The sequence below is a fragment of the Sander lucioperca genome, chromosome 4, assembly GCF_008315115.2.
Source record: "Sander lucioperca isolate FBNREF2018 chromosome 4, SLUC_FBN_1.2, whole genome shotgun sequence".
In the NCBI taxonomy this organism is placed as follows: Eukaryota; Metazoa; Chordata; class Actinopteri; order Perciformes; family Percidae; genus Sander; species Sander lucioperca.
The window spans coordinates 36,775,291-36,792,571 of NC_050176.1; the positions used below are offsets into that span (position 1 = coordinate 36,775,291).

At 42.3% G+C, this 17,281-nt stretch overlaps 1 protein-coding gene across 2 annotated transcripts in view; it reads right to left on the minus strand.

Annotated features, from left to right (window-relative positions):
- The window catches only part of wdr17 (WD repeat domain 17), a 184,189-nt gene that overhangs the window by 93,951 nt on the left and 72,957 nt on the right, over window positions 1-17,281 (minus strand). For both annotated transcript variants that reach the window (XM_031313083.2, XM_031313082.2), the window contains exon 14: window positions 16,081-16,196. In XM_031313083.2, the coding sequence (XP_031168943.1) occupies window positions 16,081-16,196 (116 nt within the window). The remainder of the gene's footprint in view (window positions 1-16,080; window positions 16,197-17,281) is intronic.

Here is a 17,281-nt window from a genome sequence, read left to right on the forward strand (position 1 = left end):
TGAAGTCTTTTCATTAAAATCATGATTGTACTGATTGTTCAGCATGAGCTCCAAGTTGGATACCGAAATCCTATTTACCACTACAGAAGGAAGCTCCATGTTGACACTGTTGCCATTTCCATTTAAAGGACCATTGATGACCCATCCCAACACTGTTCTTATACCGTATGGGCCACCTCCACAGCTGTTGACAATTTCCCATGGTTCCAATAACTTGGGAGCGTTGGTTCCTATCAACATTTGCAACTTTAAGCTGGGAATATAAACCTTTGACAAATGAGGCCACCTTTTAACATCTGCAGCAGTAGCAATGTTGTCTGTAGTGACTGGCATTTTCTTCTGTGTAAGGACTTCTGGGAGAAGATAAAAGTTGTTTTCCTCCAAACCAGACACCTCCAATCCATGTACGGAGTATGCTGGAACAACCTTTTCCTGTCCCATCGTTTTCAAGAGAAAATGAGTAATTTTTCCTGTAATGCTCAACCTTTCCATAAGCTCCTCTGAACAAAACGTAGCTGAGCTTCCAGGATCCAAAAACACATATGTCTGTATGACGTTGTTTCCTTTAGTGGACTTGACCTTTACCGGAACAATAGAAAGAATACAGCTATCCTTTCCGGCCCCTGTATGTCCACATTTCTGAGATGTAGTTGATTGTTTAACTCTAAGTGGCCCAGAAGATTGTTCTGACTCCACATTAGTTCTCCAGATATGGAGCACAGTAGGATGTTGTTTATCACAAACTTCACAGGTCAGGCGATTACCACAATCCTTACTTATGTGTCCCATACATTATTATATATGTGTCCCATTTCCTTCAGAAACTGGATCTTGTCTCTTTGCTTCTTACCTTTAAATTGTTGGCATTTCTCTAAAGCAGGGGTTCTCAACCTTTTGCAAGCTGGGCCCCCCCAAAGCTGGTTCATTGCAGTTGGGCCCCCCCTTCCCGGCGCCACCCCCACTACACCACCTTGCATAGATAGATAGATAGATAGATAGATAGATAGCCCTAGGCTAGGCTATTATTTTTAGGCCCACACTATTTTAGTTATATTATTATTATTATTGTTATTATTGTCATCAGTAGCTGTAGGTAGGCCTATTATCATTACTAGGCTATTGTTATAATTGGCAGTAGCACCAGACTTCTAATGTGAGCTTGCAGGCATTATTATTATTATGAGTAGTAGTAGGCCTATTATCATTACTAGGCTATTGCTATAATTGGGAATTGGCACCAGACCTCTGATATGAATTCATGCTTTATTACTGTTATTATTACTAGGCCTAACAGTAGGCATATCATCTGCATTTTTGACAGAAGCTTGCAGGTAGGCAATGTTAATGTGAGACCTGAGCCAGGTATGCTTCAATGTACCTTCAAAGCTTTTTTGCAGCTGGTGGTGCGTCGGTTGCCTTATTGGTCCTCACTAGAAATCTCTCTATTTTTGTTTGGTTTTGAAATAATTTGGATGTGGATTAGTTGTGTTTTCAATAAGTTGAGGCTATGATGTAACGATGTGTGCGTGTTTGCAGCCTGGACGCAGAGTGGTGTGTGTCTCCTCTCTGCAGACTGGGACTGCTGCGCGAGGCTACTGAGAGACTGACTGCCTGTGAGCAGTGTTGCCAACTCTTTTCCAATGAAAGTCGCTAGCACCAGCTCCTAAAGTCGCTAAAAGTCGTTTGATGACGTCATACACTCATTTGCATATTTTTGACGTCATTACGCAATCATTTGTATAAAGCTTAGTGGTTTTGTCAGCAAGGTAGATAAAAAGAAATAGAACTCTTTAGCCAAATAATCACAAACTCAATACATGAATTTATTTTACCTTATAATTATTACTTAGGTAGCCTATCTTTGAAGTAAAAAAATGTTATTCTACAAAGGGAGGGAAAAAGATCGATAAAGAATTCTCAAAGAAGGCTGGCTTGCCCAGGGCCAGGCCAGCTCAGCGGAGTCTTTCTCCCGTCACGTCCCGCTGTCTCTCCTACCTACACCAGCACCCGCACACCCTGTCCCCCCCTCCCCTTCTAACTACCTGCACACTGTGCGCAGTGCTGCTACATATGAGGAGAGAGGCTGCTCCGCTGCTCCTCTGTCACAGAACAGAAGGCGGCTACAGGAGAGAAATACCTTGCGTGCTCGCTGGACAATACTGGCGACTTTTCTACAGAAAGTCGCCAGATTTGTCGCTAGTCGCTTTTGAAAAAAAGTTGCTAAGGGGGGTCTGAAAAGTCGCTAAGTTGGTAACACTGCCTGTGAGGGCTTTTGGACGGGGGAGGGGCTCACGGCAGCACCCGCTGCTCGTTGAGCACATAACTGCAGAGTGATTCTGGCATCAGTTTGCTTTTTCCTTATCCTGGTGATCCTTTTCCGCCAACTTTGATAAAACCTGCACTTCCTTTTGCGTTGGTTTACAATCATTTTCAAGCTGTTTGTTTTGTGACGATAGGCACTCCTTTTGCTGTGTTTTCCATGTTTTATACTCATATTCCTTTGCCATAGGGTTAAGAGTGTTGAATTGTTCCAGTTTCCCTTTTTCCCTTTCAAAATAAGAGTTCATTCCATTTGATGATGCATGAGAGGAACGTTGACCATCCGTTGCCTGCAAAACTGCCAACTTAGTAGTAGATGCGGCTAACTCAGTTTCCAGCTCCAATTGCATTTTTATCCTCTTTATTTGAAACTCCTTTTCTTCCAACACCTGTAGCTCCTTCAAAGCTGCCATACGAGCCATTACTGCAGCCCTTTCAGCTGCGACTTTAATTTGTGCAGAGGAAGTGGTACTTGATTTGCTACTGATGTTGCTTTTGGATTTACCCACATTGGAAACACTGTCATTTGGTTTTATGTCATCCTGATCACCGTTATCACTATTAGCATTTTCACAAACATGTTTTTCAACCCACTTTTGCATGTTGGCAATAAACTCATCATTGAACATCATTTTGGCTTTGGTTTCATGTTTCTCTTTCTCCTCCTGTGGCAATAAACCCAAAATATAGTCATGCATACATCTTATTTCCTCACACAGTTCAATATAACCATCACAAGCATTTTGCACAGCTGAATGTTTACCAATTTCCATTAAACCTTTTATCGTCTTTCTTAACCCATGAGCCTTATTTAGCTTTGATTTTCTGCCAGCTTGTAACCTCTCCAACCTATCAGCAAGTGCTTTAACAGATAGTTTGACTGCACGCGTGCTTCTTTGTCTTTCACTGCTGCTGGCCATTATGTCCGCTTTGTCAGATAGCACACTCGCAGCTAGCGTTTTGTCCGTGTCCGCAATGCACTCCGACATATTTAATAGTCTGACAGTCAACAGGTTGCAACAAACCGACCGACGCAAAGTTTGTTTATCCACTTCAGTAACCAATGCATTGGAATTACGCGCCGCAGCTTATGTGTGCACACACCTAACTAGCCTATTAGATGGCCATCTAAACCGGTGGTAGCGCTACCTTATCTCATCTCAGATGAACAGCTGATGTGATTCAATCGGCTACAGCCCCACAACGTCCCTCGTAGCGTTGCTCATCTCTGGCGCCCAGTGCAGCAGATGAGCGGTGTCTGTAGCCCAGCGGTCCCCTCTCCGTCGTATTGATCAGCTGATTAACAGATGAGCCGCAGCAGTGGCGAAGCACTCCACACTCACTCCGCCGTCTGCTCCTGTCTCGTCGCCGGTACCAAACGTGTGGAAACATGTCTCCAAACTCCACCAAGCAAAAAGTTTTTGACTTGATTGTAGAGGCTAAACCCAAGCTTTAAGCCCCTGAGGTGCTCTTCTACAGGTAGAGTAATTGACGCACTTTTTACCTTTTTGATCAATGAAAGTCCAAGTCATATTTGCAGTTAACACCACTGGTTCAATTTATTTCCATGAGATATTCGTTGGGTTTGCAGACAAATTACTGCTTGTGTGGTGTTGGTGTGCGTGTGTCTATGTGTCCGTGTGGTCAAAAACTGTATGTGCTTCCTGGTTGCACCTGAGGAACCAAAGATTGGTTCCTATTTATACCAAGAGCACTAATTGGCTCTTACATTCACATATGGGGCAAAGTGGAGTCACCAGCATGTCCACTGTGCTCCAAGTGTGAAACCCTAGAGCACATTCTGAGCTGCTGCTCAAAGGCACTGGGAGAGGGATGGTACAGGTGGAGACATGACCAGGTGCTGAAGGCCATCGCTGAAGCCATTGCTGCAGGAGTCGAGTGGGCCAAACGCTCCCGCCCCTCCAAGCAAGCAATCACCTTCATCAGAGCTGGAGAGCAGCCAAGACCAGCTGCAAAAACATCTGCGAGAGACTGGCAGCTGTTGGTGGACCTGGAGCAGCAACTCAAGTTCCCCAACAACATTGTGACCACCACCTTAAGACCAGATGTTGTTCTCTTGTCTGAATCCACCAAACAAGTGGTTCTGTTGGAGCTAACAGTCCCTTGGGAAGACTGCCTCGAAGAGACCTTTGAAAAGAAGCTCGCCAAGTACAAGGGACTGTACAGCCAAGCAGGGGGCTTTGCAGCCCGATCCCTGTTCAGAGCCTTCAGTGTGTTAGGCATCGATGGAGTGAGGAGGAGAAGAGCCATCCACGATACCACCAAAGCGGCAGAGAAAGCCTCAAGATGGCTATGGCTAAAGAGAGGAGATCCATGGCGGCAAAGTAGCTAGATTCGCCAACTGGACACAACTGGGTCTGATCAGCCTCAGCTGGGTCGCCTGGAGGAGGTTGTACGATGTTGAAAGACCCGAAACACCCAATGATTCCAGGAACATCGCTGAAGATGTGTCCAGTAGCATTAGTAGATGTATTTGCACAGCCGAGGAACGGCAGGTAGGCCTCAAACCCTTACCTTCAGTCGGGCTGCTAAGCAGTTAGTTTTTCCAGTTTTCAAATGCACGAGTAACCAAACTCTGGCATAATCCTAGACATAACGAGAGTAATCAAGTTTCCCCAGGGTTGGTTTAGCCAGGACAGTACCATGTAAGTTTGTACTCTACTTATTTTGTAGATGTTGTTGTAGTTTCCTACAACTGCCACTAGAAGTGACTAAAGAGCTATATTTTACTGTCAGCACCTTTTAACATTACTGATGGTGTAGGAGTCATAATAGTGAAACGTTTAAATCATTTTAATCAACTACTTGTTTCCCTTGCAAATTGTACACATCATGTTATAGAGAACAAGAAAATCTAGATAATTGGTATGTCAGCCTTTGTAAATAGATTAAAGAAGACATAAAATTTCAGAGAGGAGAGGAGACAACTATAATTTTACGAGATTTAATAGGAAACCTTATTGGAACAAAAAGTTAAAAAAATTGTGGCAATTTATGCATAAAGCAGAAAATCTGTTTCTGAACTGCGCAAATAATTATACAGAAAGGAAGAAACTATTAGAAACCCTCAAGAATAGTCAAAATAGGTTTGATAAAAGATACAGATTCTATAAAAGACGTTATCAAAGAGGACAGGTATTAAACCTGAAGAGAATTCAAACGTCTGACCCTAAGAGATTTTGGTCAGAAATTAGTAAACTACGGCCAAGGCGTAGTTGGAAAATACCCATGGAAGTTCTGGGGTATGATGGTAATTTAGTGACAGGGCTGTCTGATAATAATCATTAGGTGGGAGAAAGACTTCAAAGGTCTTTTCTCTAGTGAGACTTTTGACTTTGATGGGGGGTACTACGAGGACGTTAGTCAGAGGAAAGATGTAATAGAGGGCCACATTTTAAAAGAGGAATATTGGATAAATGAAGATCTTAAAAAGAGTGTTACAAAAGAATAAGCCAAGTTGGGAAAAGCGACGGGGGTTGAAAATATCCCAAATTATTGGATATTGAGGGTGCCTTTGAATTATAGAGGGATCAGTTTAATGAGCACAGTTTAGCTATATTCTACAATACTTAATGAGAGGCTCATGTTGTACCTAGAGAAAGAAGAGCTCCTCGTGGAAGAACAAAATGGGTTCCGTAAGTCAAGATCATGTCTTGATCACATTTTTGTATTGTGTACAATTATAACTAAAAGAATAAGTGAAAATAAGTTTATCGTTTATTTAGAAAAAAATGAATGAACTGAAATAATTCACTTTAGAAAACCTTTAACTACTCGCAGCATCTATGAGTTTAAAATTGGGTCACACAAGCTGAACTTTGCAGACTCATATAAATATCTAGGTTTCTATATTGATGAACATATGAATTTTAGAAAAGGTGTAAGGTTCTTGCTGATTCAGCACCTACGTATGCGACGTGTTACTGCAGATTTCCGTTTGTCTACTTTGGCTCACACACTTCTGGGCATAGTGATACCTCCTCATTTAATATTTCACATAATATATTTTGGATTCCTTCCCAAAATAGTCTTATTTATGTGCAGTACCATAACATATGTAATAGAATTCCTCTTTCTCCACAGCCATGCCCGCACAAGTCTGACATATTTGGGTTAATTTTATTCAGCTTCTGTGAAGTAATATATGTACGAGACAAAAAGCTTACTGAGAAGTTTCTTGACAGCAGAGCCACTCGCTTCTTGCTTACCTGCGGTAGCCTGTTGGTACTCCAAAAATAATTAAATTCAATTTATTTAAGAAGGGTGTAATGGCTAACTGTACGTACACACCGCCGTAGTAGCATTCTATGTTCGATCATGGAAAAAGCACAAGCAGCCACTGCACGGCCAATACATTGACACTAGAAACCTTTTATAAATTACATATATAATGACAGAATTTGTATTGGTTGTTGGTCGCAGCGGTGTCTGTTAGCAGTTAGCTCGCTCGTTAACCGCTGAACCGCAGCAGCATGCAGGCAGAGCGAGCAGCCGCCAGCTGTTGATCCGTGCAGGACTTCACCGTGAGCGGACTGTTTAGAGACGATGTGACCGGCAGGTAACGTTAACTGGTCCCTATACGCAAATATCATAAATGATAGGGAACCCAGCAACGGCCATGATGAGCTTTTCCTCCTTTTTCTGTTTTGGTAGGAACGAAAGTTTAAATCGTATGTTTCTCTGGAATCAGCCAGCGCGAAGGACGTATATATTCCGATTGGTTGCTGCTGCTTGCCGCTGAACCGCGTCATAGCTCATTACCATAAAGTTGACCTACTTTCAACTTTCTGATTGATGCTCTGGTCGCTCAAAACGCCTAAAACGCGACGCCGACAGATTTGACACTCCTTGCAGCTGAGAGAAGCCAGCTTCCATTGAAAATGAATGACTTCCGGTATCTTTAGAAGCTCAAGTCGGCAGCGGTGTGTACGTACAGTTAGCCTAAAACTTAAAGCCACTGAGGGGCTGCTAGACAGGCTAATATCAAATGGCTAATGACTAAGCTGACGCGCTCGCTGTATAAACAGCTCCATAGAGTTGAAATAACAGACTCCAATAGCGCTCGTTGTGTTTTATGGACATTTATTGCTCATCACAATGGTCTTCAAATAAAACCGCGGCACAATCGGCACACAGCACAGATGCGCCTGGTGGAAAATTCGGTAACAGCCTGTTACCTGTTAAAAGGTTCCTACCTAAATAGACTCAAAGCACAATAGTGACACATAGATCATGTGTCCTGCAAACAAAATACATTACATACCGGCCCGTGATTGTAATGACTTAAAGGCATTACAATTCCAACATTCATAAAGTAAAGAGCAAAAATAAACAATTATGTAGCAGGCAAATTTTAGTCACAGGCCTTGCAATGACCCCAGACTTTGTCTGCAGAAGCACTGAGCGAGCAAGTCCATTTTTTTATTGGAAAGCCTCCAACTCTTCTAAGCAGCCAGGAGCCGTGGGGCAGAGGGATTTCCTGGTTTTAGATTTGTCCTTTTTTTGATTGCCTTTCCTGCAGCAAAGGTAGATATTCTTGTACCCATCATTTCCATATCAGAGAGGTACTGAACTTGCTTCCATCTTTGTTTTACAGGTCATAAGGTTTAAACAATTCAGGTGGCAATGATGGTTTTCCTTTCATGAGAAGAATATGGTTGGGAGTTAGTGGCTCAAGATCATTTGGATCATCTGACAGCTTGGTGATAGGCCTATCGTTTAAAATGGCTTCAGCTTCACACATGACTGTATGAAGCCCATCATCCTCCAATATCTGCTGTTGAAGAACAGAACTGAGAATCCTTCTTACCATGCGGATTACACGCTCCCAGACACCACCATTATGTGAGCCTGCTGGAGGATTTAAACACAACTTGACTCCATGTTGCTGCAACACCTCTTGAATCTGTGATTTAGAGTTGCCAGGGGCTCCCTTAGCTCTTTCTCCACTCCTTTGAAGTCTGTTGCATTGTCAGATTGGATGTGAGCAACTTGACCTCTCCTAGCAATAAAATTACGCGAAGCATTAACGCATGCATCTGTATCCAGAGAATTTGTCACTTCCAGATGTTCTGCTTGCCAGACAGGTGAATATCACTCCATAGCACTTGATTGTGCCTCAACCTTTCCTCATCTCAATTGGTCCAAAATAGTCAATTCCAACCTTAGTAAATTGGTTGAAGATCAGGAAAAATCCTCTCTTCTGGCAAATCTGCCATCTTTTGCTCCACCATTCTGCTGTTGTATCTTCTACAAAAGGAACATTCTGTTATGATTTTCCTCACAGCTCAGTTGGCACTTGTAACCCAGTACTTCCTCCTCAGCGTGAACAGTGTACGGCCACTATGGGCAAGCTGTTGATGAATGTGCCTGATGATGAGAGTGGATATGTGTTGATCCTTTTAAGAGGATGAGTGGATGTTTAATTTCCTCTGGCAAGGAGCCTTTTATCAACCGTCCTTCAACTCTCAGGAGCCCACATATGGTCCAACCTGTTTAGCACTCTGCCTGCTCACTGTGGGTTTCCTAGCTGACAACATAGAAATCTCCTCTGCAAATCTTTGTGGCTGACAGTATTGAATAGTGGCAGGCTCGGCCTCCAAAAGATCCTCTGTCAACAAAGGCTGCCCTTTTGGCCCTTGTTTCTTTTGGTGCCTTTGAGCTACTGGCACACGCCTCCTGTGACTCATCTTCAAAAGAGCCTTTCTGACCTTAAGGAAACAGGCCACTGCTACTTTCAGCTTCCTCCTATCTGAAAAGTAGGCTATTAGCCAATTGATAGCATCAGGTGAGTCGTACACATTAACAACATTCACTGTGGCTTCCTTCTTGATCTCCAGGTCATCTGCTCCTATTGCAGTCTCCCCAACATTTTCCAGCCAGTCCTTTTCTGGTCCATGCAAAAACTCTGGACCACCTATGGCCCTGCATGAAATCTCTGGATGCGTAATCTGCCGGTTTTTCCTTGGAGCCAACATGTCGCCATTGGGATGTTTTGGTGGCTTCTCTTGATAGACCTTTCTCTTCTCTATCTCTCTTATTGAAATCATGATTATACTGCTTACTCAACATTTCTCCCTATCTTGACACAGAAATCCTGTTGACAGCTGTTTGTTGCTGGTATGTTGCTGACGCCACCTTTAGAATGCCCATTAATAACCCAGCCCAATGCTGTCCTTTTAGCATATGGACCGTCCCCACGGCTGTTAATGATTGCTTCCAATCAACAGGTCCACATTAGCCTTTATGCTGGAGATTTTAACAATGGACAAATATGGGGGGTCACGTGATGGCGCCGAGCAAGATGGCTGCTTAGGCTGGAGTCTGCGGCACCACTAGTTTATATTTCGTGTGAATATATAGGCATTCGCAATCTATCACATTGCTTTTTCCTCATAAGTTGCACATTATAAGCCTCTCCCACTACCGAGATGCCAAATCCCCGGAAAAACGAAAATGCGTCTCAAAAACAGCAAAGCGTCAGGGCTACCGCTAGCTCAAAAGCTGCCCAGGCCTCTCCTGTATCGCCGACACGTGAAGACGTGGATGAGTCCATAACCATTACTAAAATACACGAGCTTCTGCAGAAACTATCAGACGGACAAGCCAAACACTTTGCACTACTGCCGTTTGAGATTTGGTCCTATGATTTCACATTTGCTACTGATATGGAGGAGGGTGGAGAAATTGGCTGGTTGCTCTTCTGTTTGGGACCCACACTCTCCAATATTTAACAATGAGAGATTGTTAATCGGCGGTCGCCCTATTCGATTTCCTGATTGGGAAAAAAAAAACATTTGCAATCTCTATTTATGGGGAGGCAGGGTTACTTACTTTTCAGAACATATGTATTAAACATGGTATACCACGTACCTCCTTTTTCTTTTATTTGCAGCTGAGATCGACTTTGAAAAGCAATGGTGCCCCTTTACAGGCCCCGCTTACACCACACCCATTTCGAAAATTGTTCCACTCTGCTGGGAGTACAAGGGGTTTTGTGTCGAGACTCTACTGGTTCTTGCTGCGGTATGCTTACAGACCTCTGGCGTTGGACACGGTGTGGAGGAGAGATGTTCCAGATTTGGAACCTACATTTGATTGGGATAAAGTGTGGATCAGTGTGGGCTTAGCATCCAGAAACCCTGATCATCAGCAAATACATTACAATTATATACACAGGGTATATTTAACTCCTAGGAAGCTCCATTTGATGAAGGTTATTGACGATCCTACGTGCACTTTCTGTTCCTCCAAAGTGATAGGCAGTTATTTTCACATGTTTTGGGAGTGTGCCCCAGTGGCCGACTTTTGGAAGATGGTTGCCTTTAACCTCTCTAGGTTGTTTAAGATTAGATTGCCCTGCTCGCCTGCTACACTTATTTTGAAGGCAGGATTTGACACTGAATAAAAGAAAAGCATTGCTGGCTGGACTTATTGCTGCAAAAAAACTAGTTGCCACACGTTGGAAACCTCCACATTCGCTCTCTTTTTGAGCTTGGGTTTTAACATATTTGGATATTGTTTACTTGGAGTTGTCGACAGCTAGAGTCCACGGAGCAAAAGAGTCAGCAATAGAGGCTTGGCATTCTCTTTTAACTACCCTCCGCGGGCTTCAGATTTAATATGTAACCGAGATTTGAAGTTCTGGATCCAGGGGGTAGGTGGGTTATGGCTGGGGTTTTATTTAGTTAATTATTTTATTTTATTCTTTTATTTTTTATTTTTTTCCTCCTTATTGTAGTTGCTAATTACACGTTTCTGCGTATATGTATAGGCAGATATGTGAATATATGTTTTGTGCTTTATTTTTGAGGCGTATACATACCAGTACGTACTGTCTCTTTAAAATAAAATAAAAATTTGATCACAAAAAAACAATGGACAAATATGGCCATTATGCCAAATCTCCTTTGGTCACGATGTTGTCTGCACTGACAGGCATTTTCTCTTTGGTGACGACTTCTTGTAGATTATAGAAGAGGTTGCTCTCCAACCCAGATGCTTCCAAGTCAGAACACTCATATGCCAGCACAACCTTTTCCTGTGCCATGATTTGCAGCAAAAAGTGCATTCTTCTACCAGCCAGATGAGTCTTTTCATGAGATGTTCTGAACAGAAGGTGGCAGTACTGCCAGAATCCAGAAATGCATAGGTGTTGATAATCCGGTCTCCTTTGATGGACTTGATTTGTACTGGAAAGATGAAAAGAAGACAGTGATCCCTACTGGCCCCTGTATGACCACAGGTTTTATGAGGTGCTGTGATGTTGCATATGACTGTTTCTTTGGAATGTTCTTTGTCTGTGTTGGCTTTATTTCTCCTGTCAATATGAAGCACACTTGGATGGTTCTGACCACAACTGCTGCAGGTCAAACGCTCATTGCAGTCACGACTCCTCTGCCCTGCACATAAGCAACCGAAGCAGAGCTCTTTCTCCTTGAGAAAGTGTATTTTATCTCTGTGCTTCTTATTTTAGATCCTTTGACATTCTTCCAAACAGTGACTTTGAGAACAACACACACAAGTAGACTCAATTGTAGAGCCATGACCATATGAGAATCGCCTTTAAGTCTCTGAAACTCTCATCTGATTGCACAGGTGCAATGGTGGTGGAGAAGCTGTTTCCTTTCATTCTGTTTCCTGTTTGTGCATTCAACCTGTTGACAACCTTTGGTACCAAATTTCCAGATGGTGTGTCCTGAATGTCACCAAAGAGTCTGAGAGGCCTTTGATATGCTTTTCAACGAATTAAACCAAATCCTTAAACAGAGCTCTGCGGTTGGATTTTTCCAGAATGTTATGTGCAACAGTTCCATCACTCTCTTAACTAAATGGCAACTTAGACAGCATGTTGCTCGGCATGTCCAACTCCTGCATGTACTGCAACTTCTCCGTGACATTACAACATGAACGCAGGAACAGAGCAGGCTTGTAATGCATTCACATCTTCCGAGTTTATTGAGTGCCAAGCCAAAGCCTTTTCCATGTATGCAGCAGCATTATATTCATTTCCAAAATATTCATGCAGCAGATTTTTATAACCTTGATCATTTTCAATGTGTTGGTAACTACGTACCAGCTCCCTTGGCTGCCCTCTAGTAAACTGCTCTAGGTAATACAAGCAATCACTACTGCTGACATTTTCCTCCAAACCTTGTTCAAATGCTCTTTTAAATTAGATATATTGAAGAGGAACCCCATCATTTAGAGGAATATATCTTGCTTGCAATACCATTAAACATTGTTGTTGAACAAGGGCATTTGTGATTTCATTTTGCCTTTGCATAATGGTGCAAATATTTCCAAGATGCCTGTCATCCACTGGTTGAGCATTGAACAGATAGAGCTGACTTTCGTCCTCTAGCTGCATGTTGCACCGGGGAGAGTGCCTTTTCTCCACTGGCTGAGCATGAAGCAAAGAGGGTTATAAAGGTTTTTTGTGCATCCATGTAACTGTACAGTTGTGAGTTGTGAGGATAAACCCGTTTTTGTGGTTGAGCTATTTGTTGCCAACTAGCCTCCTGTGGCTGCTTAACATTTGGTGCTGGGTTAGTTGCTGGCAATGACCAAGCCTTATTTGGTTGCGGTTTGTTCTGCTGTACTGGCTAGTACTCCTTTGCCATGGGATTCTGCTCATTTGCAGTTCATTTTTGTGTGTGTGCCTTTTTAGGTAGAAATTAATTGCGTTTGATGCTGCTTTTGAAACACTTTTCATGTCTGTAGAACTGCTAATTTAGCAGTGGATGCTTTTAGCAAAAGCTTCCAGCTCCAGCTGTTCTTTTTGCCTTTTTAGCTTTTGCTGTTGCTCTTCCAAAGACTGTATTTTCTTTAACTGGCAATTTCCACTGGATGCGGAACGTCTGCGAAACGTCTCCGGAACGTCGACGGAGTCATTAGGTTTCCATTAAAGTCAATGTGTGTATTTCCACTGACTGCAGAACGTCTGCGTCCCTACTCCGTCCCAGTTCCGTCAGTCTGCAGCCCTCCGGAGCAGATATGCAGAGCTTCTATTTTTGACGGACGACGGAGAGCTTCGCAGCAATTCAGCACAATTCAGATTGTGCGGGACAGGAAGTCGAGCACAGAATCAAAATAAAACACCCGGTTACTTTTCAAAATAAAATACACCGTGCTCACGGCAGGTCATATTTCCCTGCACTACACCTTGAAAACACAGCACAGAGTTGTTTCCCCTCTACTCCTCTGGATTGAAACAAACTGTTGTTGGTTTTGTGGTTCTGTTTATAGAAACTACATCCTGTTATATCGCGCGAACATACATGAATTCGCGAGATGTTGTGGTCGGCTGGCCACAGCCGTTACGCAACAAATCCGGACCTGGTGGGTATTGACGGACGGCGGAGCACGCAGCCGTTCCGCAGCGGAGCCGGTCCGCAGACGTTCCGCATCCTGTGGAAATCCACGGTAAAGCAGTGCAGCTCTGTCTGCCTCTTCCTTGACTCTGGCAGAGGAAGCAGTGCTTTTTTTTCAATGGCACGCACTCTTTTTGCTTGTGTGTTTGCTTGCATCATTTGAAACACTGTCCTCTCGATTTGCAACATCATCATCATCATCATCATCATCATCATCATCATCGTTAACCTTAAATGTATGTTGTTCAGAACTTGTTACCCACCTTTTCTCATCAGAAATAAGTTTATTATTACTAATCATTTTTGCTTTGAACCATGTCATGCTTTTGCTTTTCATCAGGTAGCAAATCCATTAAAGAACCATAAACACCCTTTCTTTAATCACACAAATTGACAAGATCATCAAGAGCACATTTTACCTCTGATTTATTATGACCTTTTTGTAAGAGCTCTTGTATTGTTTTTCTTAAATGACTAGCCTTATTTAGCTTAGATTTTCTGTCACTCTCTAACCTTTCCAGCCTTTCAATATGTGCTTTAGAAGTTAATTTCACAACACGTTTTTCCCGTTTGTCTCTTTGTGTATCACAGTTATTCGCGCTGATGTTCGCTTCAGCTAATTGCGCAATAGCCTCAGGCCTATCCACACATTCACACGTATCCATTGTTTAGTTCAATCCAGTTAAGAGTTCACAAAGTCAATTGTCATTTATCTTCGTCCACCAATGCATTGGATTTATGCCCTGACTAGTGTGCACTAGCATACAAACAAAAAAAATGGCCAAAAATAAAAGATAAATAAGAACATGTACATTTCAGTACAAGCAAGAAAACCAACAAAACAAAATACTTACAAAATGCAAACATATCTTTCAAAATTATTGTAAATGATTCAAATAAGGATTTCCATGTTCAAAAAGGAGTAGGAAGAAGTTACTTTTCTACTTTAGTTATATACAAACAATTAAATTATTCACTTATTTATACATGTATATTTACACATACATGCCTACTTATAGGCACATCTACACATGCATACCCAATTACACATTATTTTTTTCTTTTTCTTTTTCCACTATCACCTACCGGTGTCCATGTGACTCAAAGTACAATAGTGACACCTAGTGGACAATTTGTGTCCTACACAAAATACATGAAAATGGCTCTTAAAAAGGGGACAGTGCAAATTAATAAAACTAGGGCTGTCAAACGATTAATTTTATTAATTAATAATTAATAAAAATTAAAATTCTATTATTTTGCATTTCAGAAATGTTTTTAAGTACATATTAACAATGGAAAGCAATTCTTACCAGTGTATCTTGATTGGGAATCAAATGAATGCAAGGAAAGTGACTTTATGAACTTTACTTTAAGATTTGTATTTGTTTATTATTTATTTATTTACTGTAAACAAAAGAAAAATGTGTGAATCTAGTCACACATTTGAATCTAGAGTCACTATAGTGTGCAGTAACTTCTAAATAATTTTGATTACTCACTGACTCCACTTGCATCACTTTGCAGCAGTTCCAGTTGGGCTGTATGCGTGAAACTGCTGTCCCCCTCGACGGCAATGTATAAGACGGTTCAGAACATGCCAACCGTAGTACTTCTTTAAGACCCGAGTCTTCTACGATGCTGACAGGTCTGCAGTTAGTTGCCACCCATTTTGCAAGAGTGGTAGTAATTTTTTTGGCTTTGGTTTCATCAACAGGTCGGCAAGTAGCACTCTCCAAAATAGTGCTTTGCATGAGCCTGCTAGCATCAACCTGAGTTACGTTAACTGTACTATGCTTAGCTCGTAGGTAGTAGCTCAAGCTTGACGTGCTTTGGTGATATTTTAATTCGGCTTTACACAATTTGCATATGGCTTTCGACCCGTCCGAGAGTTTTGGAAAATAAAAAGCGCCATTCAGAATTTCGTTGCTGCTGTCCTTCTCCATCATGCCTGCAGCCTGCAGCAGCAGGATGTGTTACGAGGAAGTATGGCAGCTTGATGATAAGTAAAGGTGCGGCAAAGGGTCAAAATAGTAGCCTGTTAGGCACGACGCAAAGCCGAGTGAAAATAAATTAATAAATGGCATCATGCGATTAATGCGATTAAAAAAAATGTACGCGTTATGCTCGGCCCTTAATCGCATCGCGATTAACGCGTTAATGCTGACAGCCCTAAATAAAACACATGAATATAAATATTTTTTTAAATATCTGTTGGCCTGTTCAGTCTGCATTGGATAGACTCATACACTTGACAATCAAGAACACAAGTAGCCCAACAGTATGGACAATGACGACATATTGATCACAAAACAGCTTGTATAAAAAAAGAGAATTGAAAAATGAAAAAATACTTTAAGTGACATACCTGAAATGAGAAGGTAAGGAATCTCCGTGTTCCACATCAAGCCTCTGACAGGAGCTGTATGACCACTTAGCACATTGATACACGCATCCTGTGTGTAGTCCCATATACGAACAGTCCTGCAATGCACAGACAGACACACAGGGTTTCTCTTTTAATTCATTTTAAATGATTACTTAAAGGAGAACTCCGGGCAATTTTTACGTTAATCTTGATCGCTATAAGTATGTGAGTACTGTCGATAGCAAAACAAAACGAGCCGAATCAGTGCTAGCTAACTGGAGCTGCTGCAGCTAATGCCGAGAGCTCCCACTTAGCTAGAACGGCAGTTTTGGGGGCATATCATAAAGAGTGCCTTTGTGCGACACAAAATGCAATTAAAATGTCTGTGCAACATGAACAGGGCCCTTACATGACAACAAGATGCGTTTTCAACTCAGACATTGTTTAAATTCACCTACCCTGTTAGCTGCTAGCTGCCGTCTGGGATGAGTGAGTGTGTTCAGCCAGGCTTCGGTAATAATCATCAAGCAGCAGTTCCCTGTGTATTTGTAGCATATATATCCATTTTGTGTGCGATCCATCTGGCGTTGGTGAATAGTAGTCTCTGCAGTGGCGAACTGTGTGTTAGTTGCCTTAGCCAGGCTAGCAGGGCCGACCGGCATCCTTCTAATTCCTCCCTGCCTTCCTCACCTGCCGCGGCCGACAACAATCCACGGGCGCCCGCTGGTCTGGTGGATGTCCTCCAGAGGACAGTTCATGCTTTCGCGGTGAAATTTTTGCGGCGAAAAAAGTTTATTTCCCCCTCAAAAATAGGTAATTGAGCACTGTAGTGGTTATGATCATATCAGTGACTATGTAACTACATGGAAACGGGCCACATGATGCCTGTTTCTTGTACAATAATAGCGTTACTGAAGGCTGGCTCTAGCTCCATAGTTACGTTACTCCAAGCTTCTTCCCTTGTGAACACCTCCGCTCTTCACTCTTCTCACACCACGCTCCAATCTGCACACTGCTGTTTACCTTTTCCTGCTACAACTGAAATCCCACGGGACTTCAACACAAGACTACCGCCAGCCTTCTGTAACGCTGTTACTTTACAAGAACCAGGCATCATTTGTCCCGTTTCCATGTAGTTACATAGTCACTGATATAATCATAACCACTACTGTGCTCAATGACCTATTTTTGAGGGGGAAAT